General features: G+C 40.0%; 1 protein-coding gene across 6 annotated transcripts in view; it reads right to left on the bottom strand.

The window, feature by feature from the left end:
• LOC120394905 (semaphorin-3D) overlaps positions 1–20048 on the bottom strand; it is a 191512-nt gene that overhangs the window by 119324 nt on the left and 52140 nt on the right. For all 6 annotated transcript variants that reach the window (XM_039519125.1, XM_039519126.1, XM_039519137.1 and 3 more), the window contains one exon: positions 7706–7897. In XM_039519125.1, the coding sequence (XP_039375059.1) occupies positions 7706–7856 (151 nt within the window). In that variant the 5' untranslated portion in view covers positions 7857–7897. The remainder of the gene's footprint in view (positions 1–7705; positions 7898–20048) is intronic.

Here is a 20048-nt window from a genome sequence, read left to right on the forward strand (position 1 = left end):
TTAAAGCATGGCTTTTGTCTGCAACTATATAAAATGTCACTCTCTCACTCAACAGATCTGCTTGCTCCTTAAGTGTATTTAGAATTATATCTGCTGACTTCTGTCACAGCAGTACATTTTACTGCTTTTTCCTCCTCTTATTCCTGCACAGCCAGCACAGCTATGAGCATGTGAGCTTAATTCTATTCCTTCTTGTGCATCATCAGTAGAACAGTTCACTAAGTTCCAATCAGTTACACCTGTGCAAACCCTTGCAGTGTGGTCACTGTTGGCTTAAATGAGGATCATGGAGCTACATCATTGTAACTCAGTTTTGCAGGTGTAAGTGAATGATGGAAAGATGCCAGCTTGACTCATACAACACAAGCTGAGTACATAGGGATAATAGTTTATTGTCTTTTCACTCGCAAACAGAGTACATTTAATACAGAAATCACTGAGAGACAGTAAGCATGGAACTTCGCAATGCCATTTTTAAAGAAATTATTTCTTTTCAGTGCATTATTATTGTTATAGGAAGTTACCAATTCTAGGTAAAAAAAATTCAAAAGTGCCTAAGATGCCAAAATTTTACACGGTTGATTGTGTACATACAAATGGATCACTCAGACTGTAAAAAGGAGGAAACTCACTCTCATCTGTACAAAGCTAAAAGCTTATAAGGCAGGGTTCATTCCTGTTCAGGACTGATGATTTACCTTATCCTGTAACATACAGAACAGGACCTTACAACAACAGTTCCTTCAGATAAAGTTGAATAATGGTGTGAAAACTGGGGACTTGATCCTGCTCCAGTTGATGTCAGTGGATAAACTCCCACGGGCTTCAGTGTGAGTGGGCCTCAATTGCACAAACTATCTTAATTAATGCAGCAGGATCTTCATGCCCTGTGAGTAGGAAGAAGTCAGGTGAAACCTGTTCTTTTTTACTAGCCATTAAGGTACCATCACAACAGTCCTTAGGAGGGTTGAGTCAATGCGGCCTGAATATTGACTTCCAAACTCCAAAGGGCAAGTAATACAAGGTGAAAATTGTTTATGAAAATACTAGGGCGGAAAGTATTTCTTCAAAGAGCCACTCAGTAGTTGCTTCTAGTCAAGAAGCATCCACTGACAGGGTAAATAAGTTATACATTAAAAAAACGAATGTTAAGGTTACAAAGTCAATCACTCAAAAGTTAGGAAATACCAGAATTAAAGGTTGCTTGTGCAACATTAAGGTGGCCCCCTTATACAGATGCATTATTAGGGTGACCAGATAGCAACTGTGAAAAAACTGGACGGGGTGGGGGGGTAATAGGCACCTATATAAGAAAAAGTACCCAAAAACAGGACTGTCCCTTTAAAAATGGGACATCTGGTCACCCTATGTATTATGGAATATATTAACATGCTATTTTTCCTCACAGAGGCCCTGCATCATTCAGTGTACAGCATGGACATTGCTCTAGGAATCAGGGCTGTGTAGTGAATAAGGTTGTTGTCCCCATGAGCTCGTCCTCATTTGTTGCAGGAGTTGGAAGGTGAGTTGTGAAGGAAGCAGGGGCTTACAGAAGGAGAAGGAATGGTCTCATGGTTAAGAAAGTTGAATGCAACCTTTGAGAAGTGGATTCAATTCCTGCTTCTGCCATAGAATTTTTACATGATGCTGGATATGCAACAGCTTTCTTACAGAAGAATAGCCAAGCACCTACAATTGAAATGGTGCTTTTAACATATTAAAGTGCTACAATCGGTAAAATTGTATCCTAAGTATACCAAGTTGTAAAAGCAACAAAGAATCCTGTGGCACCTTATAGACTAACAGAGTTTTTTGCAGAGCAGCTTCGGTGTGAATATACTTTTTCTTCTATAAAGGCACTTTTGACAATTAGCAAACACTTTTGACAATTTTGTCTTTAATCTCTCTGTGCCTCTGTTCCGCCTTTTGTGATCTGGGAATAATAATGCCACCTAAGATCACAGGAGTTCTGAGAAGATAAATTCATTAGTGTTTGTAATACTATGGTGAGAGCACCTCAGAAGCCCAAGAGAACATTATTAATTTTGCATTCAACATAGTGCAAACACTCTGTAAGCCAGAAGTCCCCAAACATAAACCACATCCCGCCCCCCAGGGCATCCAGTATTTAAAACCCAACTTCGTTCTCACCATAAATGTCTTGTCCATCCTGTCGCCTGATTTATGGTGTACTGATAATATTAATTTGGATAATATGGGAATTTTATTCTTATTTAATTTTAATGTAATGTAATTTATTTATTAATAATTATTAATAAGTCTGGGTCTTAGGCTCGCCAATCTGTTTGATCGGAAGATAAAAATTCTTGTCCTGAATCAAGTTCCACAGAATTTACGAAGGACCCTCAGGGGTATGACAGGAAGCCCACACTGAGACAGATATAGTCGTAAAGACTTTTTATTAAAATCAATAATAGTAAGTAAATGGCAAAATAATCAGAGTTACAAAGTTACAATTGCATACTGCTATTCAAAAGATACATATGATAATATAGTATTATATGCAACAAAGCTTTGGTTAATTTACTCACACCTTTCCTTGATAACCTGGTGGTAAGAGACACAGGAACAGCTTGCAGTTCAGGTTTCTCAATTCTTGAGTGAGGAATGCAGTGCTTAGAAGAAACTAATGCTACAAGCTATTAAAGCGAACTTAAGGTTTAGTTGACTAACTTAAACTTAAAATCAAAACCTAATAAACAAAGAATAAAACATACGGAAATCAAGCTTAGCCTGGTTCCTTTGAAACTTAAAGTTTAAGAAGAACAAGTATAGCCTACTAATAGTAGCAGTCATCATAAATAGATAGAGTGGAAGAAGTAAGTGAGAATAAGTAAGAAATGGAGTAAAGTGAGAATGGAGTACTCTATCGAGGTGGGTCACCTCTTTTATAGGGCAAGTGCCGGAAATCCTTCCTCTTGTGCCCAAATTTCATTCCTCGCCCACAGAAATGTTAGGATACACTTACCCCATAGGCTAGTATGTATGTGCGTATGGATGACATGTATGTACACACTTGTGGTGTACTTTTTAAGTCTGTAGGTACAACACTGAAAAAAACCCTATACCATTCTCCATTGTCTATTGGTCTAGATAAAAGGTCATAGACATAGGTGTGGGTACTTATTTATTTAGGTATAGGATAAACAAGATAAAGGTCAATTTTACTTTCTGGGTAAAAGGGACCAATATAGATATGCTAACTTTGCTTGAGCTTAACATACAGGTTTTTGGCTTGTAGGTCTCTAGCATTACAGCCAAACTTACTTTAATATAAATCTATAAACCTATTACAATAAACCAAACACTTAAACTATATTTACACACACACACACATACATACATATATATGCATATACATACACACATACACAGACACACACACAAGCAAGCAGGTTAGTCCTATAGGCCACAATCCCTCTGCCAGGACAGTCACCCAAGACTTTCCTTCTGGGGTGCAACCCTGCTCTTCCCAGTGAGAACTCCCACAGCCTATCTGCTGGGTGCATCCTCGCCAGGGAAGCATCCTTCACTCCCCCGGCCCTCTCACTGTTCCCTGTGGTCTCCACTCTCCAGCAAGGGGATGCCAGCAAGTAAGCCCTTCCTCTTCTTCCCCTTCCTACAGCTCTCCCTAACCCTTAGCTCTGGCTCTCCAGCTTAGAGCCAGCAGGCATCTCCCTCTTCTGCCTTCAGCCCTGGCTCTCTGGCTTGGGGATGCCAGCCAGAAAACATCACATGTTGTTCTCTTTGCCTTCAGCCTTCTCCCAGGAACCAATCTTCTCTATCTGGCGGCTCTCCTGTCCTTCTCCCATCTGACTCCCGACTCATCTTCTACAACCCATCCAGATGTTTCCCCATTCTCTTAATTGACCCAACTGGGAGCATGTGGACTGGAATGGGAAAGCTGATCCCAGTTCAATTAATGGGTCAGCAACCCTGTTGCAGAAAACAAAAGAAACATCCCTAGTACCAGCAAAATCTCCTGGCCAAATTCCCAGCCTGAGAAAGTTCTATCTCCTGCACAGATGAGCTTTATTCTTATTGTTGTGAGTTCCATTGTGCCAGAGAGAGAAGCTCTTCATCCTGGAGCTTTATATAGTCTTCTAGGTATCCTGGGCTCATGCCATGAAGCACCTTGAAGATAAGGGATGAACCCTTGAACTTGATTTGATATTCGTTGGGAAGCCAGTGCAGAGAGTGGAGGAGAGGTTTGATGTGTTCATGGTATCCAGTGTTGCTGAAGAGATGTGCTTCAGCACTTAGACTACCACTAGTACAGAATGCTGAAGACTTCATTCCTGGTAATCTCATTGCTGTAGTCCAACCAAGAGATGATGAAGGCATTTATAACTTGAGGTCAGGCCATCATCTTCCAGGATGTGATGGAATCTCCTAGCCAACCAGAGATGATAGGCAGTGTTACTTATGGCTGTTGCAATGTGAGAGCTCAGTGTCAAGAAGAAATCCAAGAGCACTCCTAGACAATGGTCTGACCTGACCTATTGTGGGTGTGAACTATCAAAATGTTGTCCTCTTCCCACCAACATCACTTCTGTATTTCTTGGGTTCAGCTTCAGCCAGCTGTGCTTAATCCATGAGCTGATCTTATACAAGCCTGGGCCCATCCTGGTGGTAGTGGTGAGGTTATATGTGGTGAAAGACAGGTAGAAATGTGTCATCCACATATTGCTGGCACTTGAGTTCATGTTATTTGGCCATTTCACTGTTCCATGGTTGCACGTGGATGTTGAAAAGGACTGGAGAAAGAATTGATCCTTGTGGGACTCCACAAGTGAGGGATCTGGTGGTGGAGGTGCAGTTTCCCATCACTATTCATTGGTTGTGTCCCTCAAGGAAGAGCTTAAACCATTTAGTGCATTACCCTGGCCCCTGTCACTTCCCTCAGCTGAGAGAGCAGCAGCTGATGGTCAACAGTGTTGACTACTACAGAGAAGTTGAGCAGGGCTAAAATTTGGCTAAGTTCTAAGTAACTGAAAACAGCTTGTAATCATGGGAAGTACTGGGCAACTTTAACTCTAGGCATCACTATCTGCACTGCCTATAATGCAAATTGTCACTCAGTGAAGAGTCAGCATAAAACAGGCACATCATAATTATGTTTTGGAAATAGAGACATTTGGATGCACCTCTGAAAGCCTCTGACATAGGTTGACAGATAGTTACTTTCTGAACTTTAGGACCAGCCTCGTTGTTCTTGCACATGAACAGATGACAACACATTTTGACATACCTTCTCATAGATTCCAAAGATGCTCTAAAGACACACAAATCCTTAAGTAATTGGTTCAACCCATTTACTTCTCTTTGGTTGTAAGCAGAATCCAAGTTTGCATTAGTGTGTGTTCAGGATGTGCATTTTCCCCCTACTTTTTATTTCTTTTTAACAAACTTTTTCATCCTTACAATGCTCAGAGAACTTAGTGATGTTAGTAAGTTTTGGGGTTTTTTTGTTTTTTGTTTTTACATTTTTTTTCCTCCTTGCCATTGCTTTAATACCGTTAAAAAGCTTGAAAATGTTACATTTTCTTTTACTTTTTTCTTCTTTCAGTTTTGGGGGAAAAAACCAAAACAAAAAGAGCAAGCACAATTAGTAATCCAATATTCCTCATATTTCCTTATTTGTCTACTGGCCTCATCAGCGGCAGCACAGCTTTCTGAATTGGAATGTGTGTGTTCATGTGTATTCCCCTCTGCTTTTCTTCTGCAGGACGAGGTCACTGAGTTTAGATAGAATAACCCATCCCTCCAGCCAAATCCAGAGCTTTATGAAGGTCCTAATAAAAGTTTGGGTCAGGGCCTCAATATCAGTCATTCACTTGTTGTCATTGTTAATGACTCTAAGCATTTTCCAACACCACGCCCAGCAGGCCTCTTTCACTATTGTAAAATATTTCAATAAACACATTTTTTCCTACACTGACCTCAAAGTTTTTTTTGTCTCCCCTCCTCTTCTACCTGCCAACTGAGTCCATCAGGATTTTGCAGGTGGCTAGCTATCTTTGAAGTACAGAAGAATACAGTATTTTTGGTCATCAGTCTCACAATACGTGTCATCACCATGTAGAATAAGTAACTCTGGGGAAATGTTTAGAAGCCAAAACTAGAAATAAAGTTTAAATACAAGCTGCAGGTTTTTCCTACTAATATTCATAACTCAATGTCAGATCTTTCAGCTTCTGTATTCATTGGCTTACATAACTGTAACTATTTCCTGAAACTATGGGAAACCCGTCAAGATCTCACATGCACATAAACACACCCACATACTTGCATACAAACCCAGCAGATGCAGAGTTGAAACTTGTAAATAAGTAGCATTTCACAGGATACAGCACTCACTGATGAAATAAATCCTTGTATGTGTAATACCTTACAATAGGCACATTCTGCTCATTTACGATGGCTGTTCGACCTCTTGTCATTACAGAGCATCTTGGGCCTCACTTAGGGTGACCAGATGTCCTGGTTTTATAGGGACATTCCCAATATTTGGGTATTTTTCTTATATAGGCTCCTATTCCCCCCTAGCCTCACTCTACTCATTTACACACTGAAGAATAACTACGCCTCTGTAAGTGACAGCAGAATCAGTGCCCTTAATTACAGGCACTGAGATGGTTTAAAATTAACTAGGGAAACTTTTCTTTAACTAAGCAAGACAAGATCAGGTGCATCAATATATCTGAATGGTATCATCTCACCAAACTCTGGTAGGATGCAGTGCAGAGACAGCAACAAGAAAACCCACAAACTGGACTACGATCATCATCATCTAACAATTAAAATATATATCTTGTCTTAAATTCTGCCCTCAGTAAGAACGATAAAGGCTGAATTTAAATAAAGAGGGTTGCACAGGTGTAACTGTCAACACTTCAGTATCTAGTCTGAAGAATCTTTCTAATGAGCTAAAGACGCACAAGTAAGGGGAAAAAAAAACACCTCTAGATTTTCAGATCCCAGGTTGCGTTAGGTAGGGCAGCAGTTAGGGGGAAAATAAAAACAAAAACAATGCATTTTGTAAACTGAGCAAAACTTGTTATGGCAGCACATTGCGAAACAATCATAGAACTCCACAATGACCCTTTTTACACAGCCAGTTTTCAGACAGTTGTACTTGCAGTTTTACTTCTAACCTCAATGTGAGCAAGGTACTGGGCCCTAAATCAGGGAATTGGGCCCCAAAACAATAAGAAATAATATCAAGGGGCTACCAGATTCATGCACATTCAATGGAGACCATGCAAAAGAATCCGAGAGAATGAGGATTAGTTTCTTACCAATCATATGGGATTAATTCATCCAATTCTTTGCATGGATTTGCATACTGTTTGTCACATAGGTGATTTTTAGCTTCAGAAAAAAGTCTAAGTTTAGCAAATACTTTGGAGTTTTTACTGAGTGTTAAAAATTATATCCCTTTAAAATGTATCTGAGAAACTTTATGGTTTCCATTACTATCCATCACCCCCCAAAAGGTAATTGAATACTTCTGTCCCATAGAAGACTATATAAGTCTTTCATGCTATTGTTGTCTATTTCTAGGAACAGTTGTGACAACTGTTTATTTTCCTGTTTAATAACAGAAACTAAATGCTGGCACCACCACACAAAAACAACAACAACAACAACCCAGAAATAGAAAATCTTCTGATGGGTTTACCTTTGTAGGAAAGTTTAAGTCTTGGGATATTTTGCTTTGACGTTCCAGTGACTGAAAGGAACAGCATTACTAAGGATAACGCTGTGCAGACATGTGGCGCTTTGAAATATCTCATTCTGTTGTTCTCCCAAGAGTCTTTTCTTGCATTCATGGTGAAAAAAGTCTCTGTTTTTCAGAAAATCCAAATGTAATCTGAAAGCAAAAAGAAAACATCTGTGTGTCCTTGGCATCCTCGCACACAATGTTTATGAAGGCAGGCCAGACCTATAGTTAAAGAGTAGCTTATGCAGAAGTCACTTTGTTTGCCATAGAGGATTTTTTTCTCCAGTATACACCAAATCTCTGTAATCTCTTTTCTATAAAACTAATTTGGTAGACTGAGGCCAGAAAAATATGTAAACTTTTGGACAACATCGAGCATAGCTAACATTTAAGTACAAATTAAATTAAATATAATACCCGATAAAAACAGTCACTATTAAAATGACAGCGTTTACCAAATTACCACACATGAATGCCTTGGCTATCTCTGTATAGATAGAACAGCTATTTTATATTCTTATATTGTGAAGAGGCTACAATGTAGTACCTCAGATACCATGGTGCAGTAACTGGAGATACATGTTCATTTTAAGGTAATTGTACATTCATCACAAACTTATTTATAAACTAAAAAAGGGGATATTGGAAGCTTTTACTCACTTTCAGGAGAAAAACAATGATTGCTGATACAATGTAAAACATACCTTCCCATATGTTGTTCTTAGTGAAATAAGACTTACTTAACTACCTCAATCCACAAACCAAAACGTCCTAGGAACGCTAAATGGGGGGTTCCAGGCAAGGGTCAACAGCATTGTATGGGCCCACCTCAGCGCAACATGTAAGAAAAGCAAGCTTTGTATCACCTTTCACTTAATAATCATAATATAATACCCAGCTCTTTTCATCCATACATCACCAAGTACCTTACAAAGGAAGGTAATTATCACTATCCATGGAAAAATGGAGACACAAGTAAGTTGAAGTGACTTCAGGAAGATCACACAATAGTCCCTGTGTAGAATTGGGAACAGCAAGATTGGATTTTTTTTTTCTAAAAGATATTCATGTTTGAACGAGACCATTGTCTTGGGGAAGTTCTTTGGCCTTTGTTATGCAGGCACTCAGGCCAGATGACCACAGTGGTCTCTTCTGGCCTTAGAATCTATGAAAATGACCAGAGCAGATACAACACCAGTGATTAACAAGTAGGGCTACTGGGAAAATGACGACAATTTTTCCATTCATTTTTTTTCTGAATTTTTTGTTTTTAGTTGCTCTAATAAAAAAACTCCGGTGCTCTGATCAACTAATTTGGTGTAAGTACCGGGGGCAATGTTCTCTGCTGACCCTTTTAGATGAAACACAGAATGCAGAGCCCTTGGGGAGGGAACTAAGGTGCCTTTAATCCTTTATGCCCTCTGACATTTGGGCTGCTCTGTGGCTCTCGGTGTTAACTTAGTGTCAGTTTAGCTGCAGCACTGCCCAGGATCTCCACGGTATTGCATGCTGCAGTTCTACCCCCAGCACATCCCTTCTGGCCCCAGCCTCTCCCCAAGCACATCCCCTACACCATGGCTTGCAACGGAGTCCTTGGAAGATTGCGGAGAATAGTTGTAAAGCTGTGTCTTGCCAGGGAAATCCTTCCTCTGGCTAAACCAGGTGGGTTTGAGCCCTTTACACTACACTGGTACTTCTACCTGGTGTAAAGAAGCCAGAGCGGGGTGAAGCTCTCACCTGGAACATCCTTCCTATGCCAACACATTTGGCTTCCTCCCTTTCCTCCTTCAACTCTCTCCTCAGAACACACCAGGACCCTGCCACCTTTCAATCTGAATGACTCCTGTAGGCTAAGCACAATTACTCATTCATTAAATAAATTTCCAAAGTAAGCATTTGATTGGTTTTGGGTTTTTTTATTCTTTGCCCTATTAGAATGTAAATACCTGAGAAAGAGAAACAAAGAAATCTTGTTTACTCCATAAATGTGTATTACTGAGTTCATTATTAGTGCCCAACAAATAATAAGACACAGGAAGTAACTGATAGTGACCAGGGCCGGCTTTAGGCCGATTCTCCCAATTCCTGGGAATCGGGCCCCACGTGTAAGAGGGCCCCATGCCTTAGGCGCCTTTTTAATTTTTTTTACTCACCTGGCAGCCGTGGGGGGGGGAGGGGTTCGGGTGTTCGGTGGCATTTTGGCTGCGGGGAGATCCTTCAGTGCCATGGAAGACGCAGAGCAGACCCCCCACCTCCCCGCCACCAAAGTGCCATTGAAGCCCCAGACCACTGCCAGGTATTCAAATCAGGCCCCGCATTTCATAAAGCTGGTCCTGATGGTGACATTAATGCTGGCCTACTCTCTCTCTAAAAAGACAGAGGTGAAAAAAGATGATAGGCCCTGTCCATTTTGGTGAATGAGAGTGAAAACTATACTCCAAAGCAAGAAATTATCTAACATCAAGTCTCATTGCAAAGATTGCATAGGAATCATGGCTTGGGAAACTGGGACTGTGCTAAACCCATAAGGATTCCACCAGTGGTTTGAGGGTCATTTCCCTGGAGGCAAGAGCATAATTATGTTGTAGGTCCAAATTCACCAATAGTATAAGGAGGTGCGAATGTGACAATTCACTGACATCTGCTGCCTTACAACCAGCACTGAATTTAGCCTTTTGGCTGCCTGGAGCCTGACTTTTCCATGTAGAAATTTCTGGCTATTGGAATCCTTCTTCCTTTGTTTTATCTGAACTCTGGCTGTGGAAAGAGGCCAGACACAAGGGGTTTACTTTACACTTGAGGCAGCTGTTCAGTGAGTTTGAGCCAAACAAGTCCCATTAAGGACATGCTGCAGGCTAGCCAGAATTTTTAAGTTATGTTTTTTCATCAGTTCATCCTCTAATACAACACCAGCTCCAATACAAGACTCTTCCCAGGAGATTAATGACTAGCTCAGGTTAATGCACCTCAGACCAATTGACTGGTCATTAATCCCCAGAAAATGCCCAACACCTCCTGGGACATCTCTAAAGTAGATCAGTGTCCGATACTCCATTTGACCAAATCCATAAGCACTTCTTTTTTTAAACAAAGAGGAATTTTATCAGTAAGAATGAGTAGAGATTCCTCTTACTTTAGTTGTTTGATGTTTCTGATAAGCGTCTATCTATGCTGCGATAGTCCTGTGAGATGTACTGAACCAAAATGGTGGATAAAACATTTCAAGAGAATTATGTTTAACTTCAAGCAGGGCCGGCTCTAGGCACCAGCGTTCCAAGCACGTGCTTGGGGAGGCCCTCTGTAAGGGGTGGCACTCAGCCTTTTTTTTTTTTTCCTACTTCTTCTTCTTCTTGGGGCAGCAAAAAACCTGGAGCCGGCCCTGACTTCAAGTGCTTTATCATGAAGCTGTAATGTATCTGCATTCAGTTCTTTTATGTTTTTGATTATCTTCCTTTAGTGCTTTGCTGAAAAGGGCCTTAAGCACAAACCTCTTTTTACGTACATGGTAGCTCCAGTGAAGTAATGGGGACTATTCACATGCTTAAAACTGGGTGGGTCCAAAAGCACCTTGTTGAATCAGGGCCTATGTGCTTGCCTCTGTGGTTAGATCCTGTGGAACTCAAATTTGAAATGGGTTATGGGCTAGCAGAGCTGCCAGCAGTCAAACCACTGATGTGCTGGTATTCTGCCATCTTGGGACAGCCAGGGCTATCCAGATGCACATGACTGGTGCATTTGTGACATTATATCCCTGAAAAGAGGTGACATCTTAGTGCAAGTGGTCAGACTTAGTAAAACTTGTAGGATAGATTACTCTGGAACTACTGTCTGAAACAGGCAAACCTGGAGCCAATTTATTTAGCATAATTTATTCCAGGCCCTTTGTTGGAACAAACAGAGCTCAGATAGATAGTCCCCTATTGGCTGCAAAATGACATCAGTTTTTAACACATTGTTCAGTTAAATCTGATATCTAAATGCAAAAACCTAGCACCCAACTTTCCCAGGCATCTTCAAGTCCAGAAACAAAGGACAGCAACTCACCCACAAATGTAGATGTTTCAACCATGGCTGATATAACCCTCATTTGAATATATAATGCATGTTTTTTACTTAATTGGAGTATAAATTAAAACCCAGTTACCACTGTTCATGCTCTGAGACAGTTTTTAAATGATGAGTTTTGTATTATGTGAGAGAGCACAATGAAAACTGTTTACAGCAAATAAAGTATTAGACTCTCAGTAACAATGATGTCAAAATGAAGTAATGACGATAAATCCAGAGTAAACCTAGAGAGTTTGGCCCATTGTGATTATAATAATTAAGAATATGGTAGGAAAAATTAGGAGACAATGTCTACTCATAAATATGTTGGGTAAGTTACTGGGCCCCTTTGTTTCAGCATGCATAATATTAACCATGGTTTTTTTTAGTGGAAAAGACAGTAAAAAAGGCCATTTGGGTTGTCTGATCCAGGGCGATGCACATGACAGACATTCTGCTGATCAGACCTATGTTTAGACCCATACGTGAACATACTGTATGCAAGGGTTAAATACTGACTGTAGTTGCAAAAAAAGACTGAAGTGTATCCCACCTACAGAATATGTAGAGAAATATATAGAGTTTCTAAATATATTATATGCAGATAAAAACATCCACCCAAGTTCTAAATTTATTGCTAAACAACAGTCTTGCAGATGACTAATTGCAGTAAAACAGCAAGACATAGTTCCAAGAAGGATATTTCCATAGTTGGCTAGCTTATACTTCAAAACTGCACCATAATCACGAACAGGGTATTGGAAATCTAGCCTTAATCAGAAGAGAAACTGGAAATGTATATGACAGTCAGATGAATAATTCAGCAAATAAAACACAGACAGAGTAAAATGTAGTATCCGAGTTCACTTAGCATCCAGGCTCTCTTTTTAAATAACAAAGATGACATTAATCCAGAGCACAGTGAAACTGTGTTCTTTCCCCTCGCAGATAGGCAGGATATTCTGTTGATAGACAGTTTGGCAAAGAAAGCTTTTCTTCTCAATGGGAAATCTCATTATAAATCTAACTCCATCTGAGAGCTAACAAACAATATCCTTCATAGCCATTCTCCAACATTTACTTTATAAAGCGGCTTTAGTGATGTTTACAGTGCAGCAAATTTTGTCTTCTGCATAGACTCAGACATATTACTCTTTTCCACAAAACCCCCAAAATCAGTATCACTCCACCTGCATCCCCCTCTAAAAACAAACAAAATAACCTAGCAAAACTAACATTAACAAAAGGAAAATGCTTTTTGTATAATACTAATATTAAAGTGAATGTGCAATGCAGTTACTTGATCTTTTCTTGATTTTCAATACGCTAAACATCCAATGGGTATTATCTACATATTCAGGCCTCCGTCCTAAAATGAGTTTCATGACAGCACAGGAATCCACCCATTCTATGCAGAATCTGGGCCTCTGTCTGTCATCCATTCAGCCTCCAGAACATCTGCATCCTCTCTATTTAGAATATGAGATAGACCTCTTCTCTGGATTTCAATCCACAAGGAACAAGTGGAACAAAGAGAAAAGAAGGGAATGGAAAATGGAGGAGAGAGAGAGACAAGTAAAGAGAAGGATTCAGACCAGTAGAAAATAATTATTTTAAATTGAGAAAAGAAAGAGGTTTAGACATCATAGTAAATTAAAACAGTAAAAAGAATGAAACCAAAACAAAACTGAGGGTAAGTTGGGGGAGGGGGGGATCTGAAGAAAGGACACCCAAAAATAAAGTAGTAAGTGGAGACTAGGGAAATGAAAGAAAAAAAATGGTAGGTTTATTTTTTCCCAATTAGGATTTAACATCTGGTAAAGCATGACTATGACACAATAATTGGTGGAAGGGCAAACAGGGATAAGGACGGGCCAGGTCCACAGAGCAGTCTGGATCGCATGGTAAGCTAGGCTCATTAAAATATGTGCTTTGATGCAGCCAATGCAAGGTCATATATCCAGGACGGAGGGTGAAATTCTAGCCCTACTGAAGTCAGTGCCAAAACTCCCATTGACTTCACTGATGCCAGGATTTTATCCAAAGAATGTGGATCACACTTGTAGGAGAGGGGACAGTACCATGGAAAGCTGCGATACTGAAAAGTACTACATGATCATAATGGTGCCTTCTGACTTTACAGTCCATGAATCGAAGGCTGAGGATAAGGTGAAGCCTTCTCTCCAGACCTGATCCGTTGTGTGCTGCGGATCATGCTCATATGCATGTAGAAAAGCAAATGAAGGAATGCACTTTTAGATTGTATTGTCTGTTTCTGTTTCTCCAACTCCAGTCTGCATTTTCTGGCTGAAGGCTGAGAGGAGCTTTTGTCATTTGGTGATGATATCACAAACAGTTGATAGCATCCAAGCAGCCAGCTGTCCAGATGGTTATTTGCACCCACAGATCTCAGTACGTGTACACTATTGTGTTGAATGCATGTGCAAATGATATTCAAAATTGTATACATATTTCTGAAAAAATCCTGCCTTATCTACCCATTTTTGTGAGGTCTGAGACATTCAGGCACCACTGCTTTAATACTAGCTCCTCAGGAGCAGTGAGTTTAAATCACCTAAAAAACCCGATTGCAACTTTTCTCATTTGAAAAGGCAAATGAGAAAAGCAGAGTGAAGCATAGTTTAATAGTTTAAAAAATACTCAAACAGAACTCATAGGCCAAACTCCACCATTATATTATTTTCATTACAGCAAATACCCTGATCAAAGTGAATTTAACAAATTATTTGTCTATATTAAATTTGTTCTAGGTATCTCATTACCTAGGCCTCTAAAGCAAGAAGGCAGTAAATAGAAAATATCAAGAGGCGCTAAATGGAAGTGTGAAGTTGACACCCAACAAACAGATGCTGAGAGCTGCCTCTGGCAGAATAACATTTCCCAGAAGATGCAGTTTTCCTGAAGAGAGTTGGATGGTTTCACACAGCTATAAAATAAGTGAGCATAGAGAGGAGGCAGAAGCACCTTTGCGAGCTATTTGAGAAAATAAGAACCCTCCCTCCCCTAAAAAGAAAAAAGTGTCATGATGACAGCAAGAGAAACTACCTGCCTAACCATTAAATACTCCCCGATTTTATTGGCAAAGGCTAATGTCTGAATAACTCCAGGCAGAAATCACAAGCTGTTAATCAACTGATCCTGCAGCCACTATTGCCCTACACACAGAGAGACACACCTGCTGTAGCCAGTTTGAAGAACTAGAGTCTTTTCCTCTCCTGTCCCTCGAGGTTTGTGCTGATAGTTTGCTGAGGAATCTAGGAGTACCGCTCTACTTAGTTTACTTTTTGCAGCCCCACCTCAGGTCATCAGCACAAATGGAATCAGAGACCTCCAATAATGGAGGTTTGAGCTTTCGTGATCCAGGGCCTATCCCTACTGGTGACCAGTAGCAATGGGTTTTTACAAACTGGGACTTCCATGCACCTCACATTCTTGGGATAAGCCTCCCTTGACAGGGCGATTGTGCAATGCAGTGGCTAAGGCTATTATGAACCCCTCCTCTGATTGGCTCACAAATAAGATAAGACTCTACAACTCCTACCAGATAAAGGAGCTAGAGGAGCACCTCAAGTGGAAGAGGCTTGTGTTTCTGAATGTGAAGGAATTGGGTCTATCATGGGAACAATCTGTGATGGAAGGTTATGACCAGCTGGCAATCCATAATATTGTTATCACTACTTGCAAGCTGCATTAAGAAGTTTGCACTGGGGAATTTATTATTAGATGCTCCCACGCCACATGACACATATGGCAATGTAATGTTTCCACCTCAGTCTGTCTAATGCCACATTTCTTGCTCTGTTGTAGTCTGTTTCCATGACAGCAACATCTTTCCCAATTGTTCTCTTACATGCCATCTGTCATCACCCACTTCTCCAACTTCCACCAACTGGTATCCAGCATTTGGGAGGCTGCTGTTTAAATATAATGGGTAGAACATGTTCAAATTTTAATGTTCCTAAACATTTACATTGGGGTAGCATATAAGGTCTCATCTTGAACAGGGCCCCTTCTGGTAGGGACTACAGAGTCATGTAGTAAGTGACAGTCCCTGCCCCAAAGACCTTTCCATCTAAAACACAGGACATTAAAATGTGGAGGATACAAACAATTAAACAGGGGATTTCATTTACTGCAACTCATAGTAAGCACTTTCTCAGTTTATTGATACGATATAACAGATGTGTAATCGGATTTGCTTTTCTGTAATATTTCACTAGCAGGTTTCTTGCTATGGTGGGAAATGTATGTAACTGGTACAGTTGTGGTGCCAATAAACATGCTAGTTTTATTTAAGATAAACAGAATAGATTACTTCTATATCTAGTTTCTCTTGTGTTTCCCTATGAGAAATACTGTGAGTACTGCAAATATTGAGGTTAGCTAATTGCAGACTTTAAATGAGAAACCTAAGGCAATTAATCATTTTTTAACCACCACTGTACTACTGATACAAAATTCCATCAACTACCAATTATCAGCAATTCATTGTCAGCCCATGTGTCCTGTTTTGAAAGGTTTGTTAATAAGTTCAGCTTGTTTAGCGTGTCTAAAGTCATGTCTACACTATGGCAGGTAAGCTACAACACTTTACCTGTGCTGCTGTAGCACAGTAGTGTAGATACTTTCTCCACTGATGGAAGAGGTTTTTCCATCAATGTAGTTAATACACCTCTTCCAAGAGGTGGTAGCTAGGTCGATGGAAGAATTATTCCTTTGACCATGCTGTATCTACAGTGGAGGTTAGGTTGACCTGATTAAGGCCTGGTCTACACAGGGGGATGGGGCGGAGAGGGGAGAAATCAATCTAAGTTATGCAACTTCAGCTACATGAATAACACAGCTGAAGTCACCATACTTAGATCTACTTACTGCAGTGTCTTCGCTGCGGTAAGTTGATGGCTGATGCTCCCTCATTGACTCTGCCTGCGCCTCTTGCCCTGGTGGAGTGCCGGAGTTGACAAGAGAGACGCGATAGATCGACCCCCACTGGACTGATTGCTGCCCGTCAATCCAGCTGATAATGTAGACAAGCCCCAAGTCACACAAGTGCACAGTTTTTTACAGCCCTGAGTGATGCAGGCTAGGTCAATCTAATTTTTTAGGTGCAGACCAGATTTAACTTCAAGCTATTGTGATTTAGTGTCTGCCAGCCATAGAAATGTAGGTTTCATAGTAGAAGATGACTGATCAAATGTTTGTTCTGTACTAACTTATTATTTTTGATTCCTATCATCAGTATATGGCCTCATTATTTGATGCACGGCCAGTGAACTCTATGCCATATAGCCTGCTTGGATTTAGCATGTGAACTACAGAACTGAGAGATGTGGGGGAAAGTTTTTTTAGTTTACAATTCCAACATTTTTTGGTTTCTTGTAATCATTCATGATCATATCTTTGAATGCTTTTGGAGGAGTTCTTTATGCCACCCGTCCAACTAAATTTTGGATCAACATTTTGTGCAACCTATGTGTAAAATGATATTCAAGGAGGTTAAGAAAGAATATATTGCAATGGAGTAATCAACCAAGTTATGGCCCTGCTGGGATGGATGTTTTATTTTTTAATTACTTTTTTTAATGATTGGATCATATTTTAAGGAGAGATTGAGCGAGCAAGCAGAAGCATTATAACATGTAAGTTTACAATCTTACAGAGTAATTAAATCCTTTTAAATCTTAGCCAAGCAGTATAGACCTCTTATAGGCTCTTCTAGGATGCTCATCACCATAGTATCTGAGCAATTCACAAACATGAATGCATTTATCTTCACAACTCCATTATGAGGGAGGTAAGCATTGTTATTCCAGTGTTGCTACTAGAAAATGGATGAACAGAAAGATGAAAGGACTTGTGCAAGGTCACACAAGAAGTCTGTAACAGAGCCAGAACGCACATCCCTTGGGTGCCCATTCACTTCCTGAGTCACAAAACCATCCTTCCTCTCCTGTCCTACTCATTCCTTATACTATGCATTGTTTGCGGTAAGTCTTGTGGCCGGAGACTGATGACTCACATTTCACTGAATTTAAACTAAATAAAAGGTGAGATTTTTCCTAGTGTTTTATTCTTTGCCTGTGTGCAAACTTCAGAGTGTTAAGTGATCACTGTTTTATTCTTCATAAATATTTAAAATGGATTCAGTAAGACTCCTTGTGTAGTAATAGACTGGTTGGGGTGAGTAAGGATATCAGATTATTATTTTAAAATATGTTAATGTTAACTAATTATACTATTTCCAAGGGGTTAGGACTCGCTGCTGCTATGACCTAACAGAGCTTTCTGCCTGCGTTACGTCAGGACTCAACTTATCTTTAGTGCAACACACATAAAAAGCAAACGTTGTTTTGAGAAGGATGCAGTGTCAATGTCCTCTGGGTCTAAAAGAGCCATTCTGGAAAATAAATAATCATCAGGGATTAAGACGTCCATTAAACACAGAATTATTTTTCAGTTTGGTTTAAACCACAATAGAGGTTTGGGGTTTTTTTGGTCTGAGTACAAAGTGAGAACACCATAAGTGCAAAGAGGAATCAGTTCTGCACGGGGACATAACAGAGCTTTTCAGACTTTTAAACTCTTACTTACTGGGTAGATGAGTGCCTTGTATTCAGCATTGTTGTACAGCCATCACACTGGGAATGAGCCTGTATCTTCCAGGATCATGGATCTTTTAAAAATAATAAGACCACTTACACACACAGCAGTTTTCATCTTGAGTGTGGGTTGCCCTTGAAGGACTTCTCACCCAAGAATTTGGGCATGATGAAATACATATCAGAACCTCCCTTCTTTAATGATCAGATATCAGGGGAATCCAAAATCGGCACCTAAATAGATACCTGCTTCTGACATGTACAGCAATCTGAAATGACTGCCAATTCCAATGGATGACATAGCTGAGAACAAAACTCAAACATCATATTAAGCCAAATCACTGACTTCATCTGAGTGTCTAACTTGGAGAGCAAGGAAAATACACACGCATGCACTTTATAAAACCTTTGTAAGTATATCAGAAGCTGGAAGTCTGCAAGAGGGTGAGTCTGCTCTCTACTATTAGGCATAAAGGGGGCAATTAAAGGGGTTAAGGACATGCCTGACAAACTACGTGATTCCTTTGTATAAAGAATTAACTAAAAAGGTAGTATTTTCAACCCTACACATTCAAAAATCATGAGATGGGAACAAAAAACCCCAAAACCATGGGATTAGCTTAAAAATAATGAGAGTTAATAAATAAATTTGGAATTTTAGGATTTGCTTTCTTATGATCTGTCTTCTGGGTTTAGAGTGTTTAAATTTACTTTTCCCATTTTTATCGACAGATACGTTGGCTGGAGCTTACTTTAAAAAGAAGAGGTGGAGATTCTCATTTAATCACGGGACTCCAGGAGCCAGAACCTTAAGTGCCATGAACCTGCTCTAGACCTGTTCTTTTAATCTGAAGCAAAGTCAGATGGAGGTGCCAGAATAATATGATATCAAAAAGCAACAAGTCAGTAGTCCAAACACAGTGGAGCTCTGTGGTCTTTGGAACAGCACCAGGACTTGATAGTAGATGGACTTTTTTAAATAAAATGGAAGCTAAGCATAAAAGTGGCTGAACTGCTAATCTTGCAAGCCTTTACTCATGAGTAATACTTCTTACACAAGTAGCTGCACCCACTTGACTGGGAATGCTCATGAGAGTAAGGACTACTCATGTGAGTAAAAGCTTGCAGCATCCAGCCCTTAGGTTTGGTATTTTGCACAGCTGGTACCTCTGATTATAGTAAGAACTGTTTGTGTCCTCAGCACCTTTGTGCAACCGAGGCTTTACAGCACAGGTAAACCTCCTCACAAGACTTCAGACATCCTCTCTCAGCCATGAGGACCCTCTATGACTACAAGGTACTTTGGGATTCTTGTGATTAACTAGCCTATACGAGATATTCCACACTGCTTTAGTGCTTTTAAACTCCCGACCCTCGGGATTAAAAAGAGGTACAGTTCTCTCTTCACAGCTGCAGCTCAACTTTGGGAGGAATTGAGAAACATCCAAAAATGAAGCCAGACAGAATTTAAAACCAAAACAACAACAACAACAAAAATCCTTCAATCAGGCATTTAAAAAGGGTGACAGATGCAGCTGGATCTTACAGATACAACCACCAACAAAATTAACATTTATTATACAACAGCCTTACGAGGACTGGCCTTGAGAAGGACAATTCCGTATAAGAAACCA

The sequence above is a fragment of the Mauremys reevesii genome, linkage group 1 (assembly GCF_016161935.1).
Source record: "Mauremys reevesii isolate NIE-2019 linkage group 1, ASM1616193v1, whole genome shotgun sequence".
Classification (NCBI taxonomy): Eukaryota; Metazoa; Chordata; order Testudines; family Geoemydidae; genus Mauremys; species Mauremys reevesii.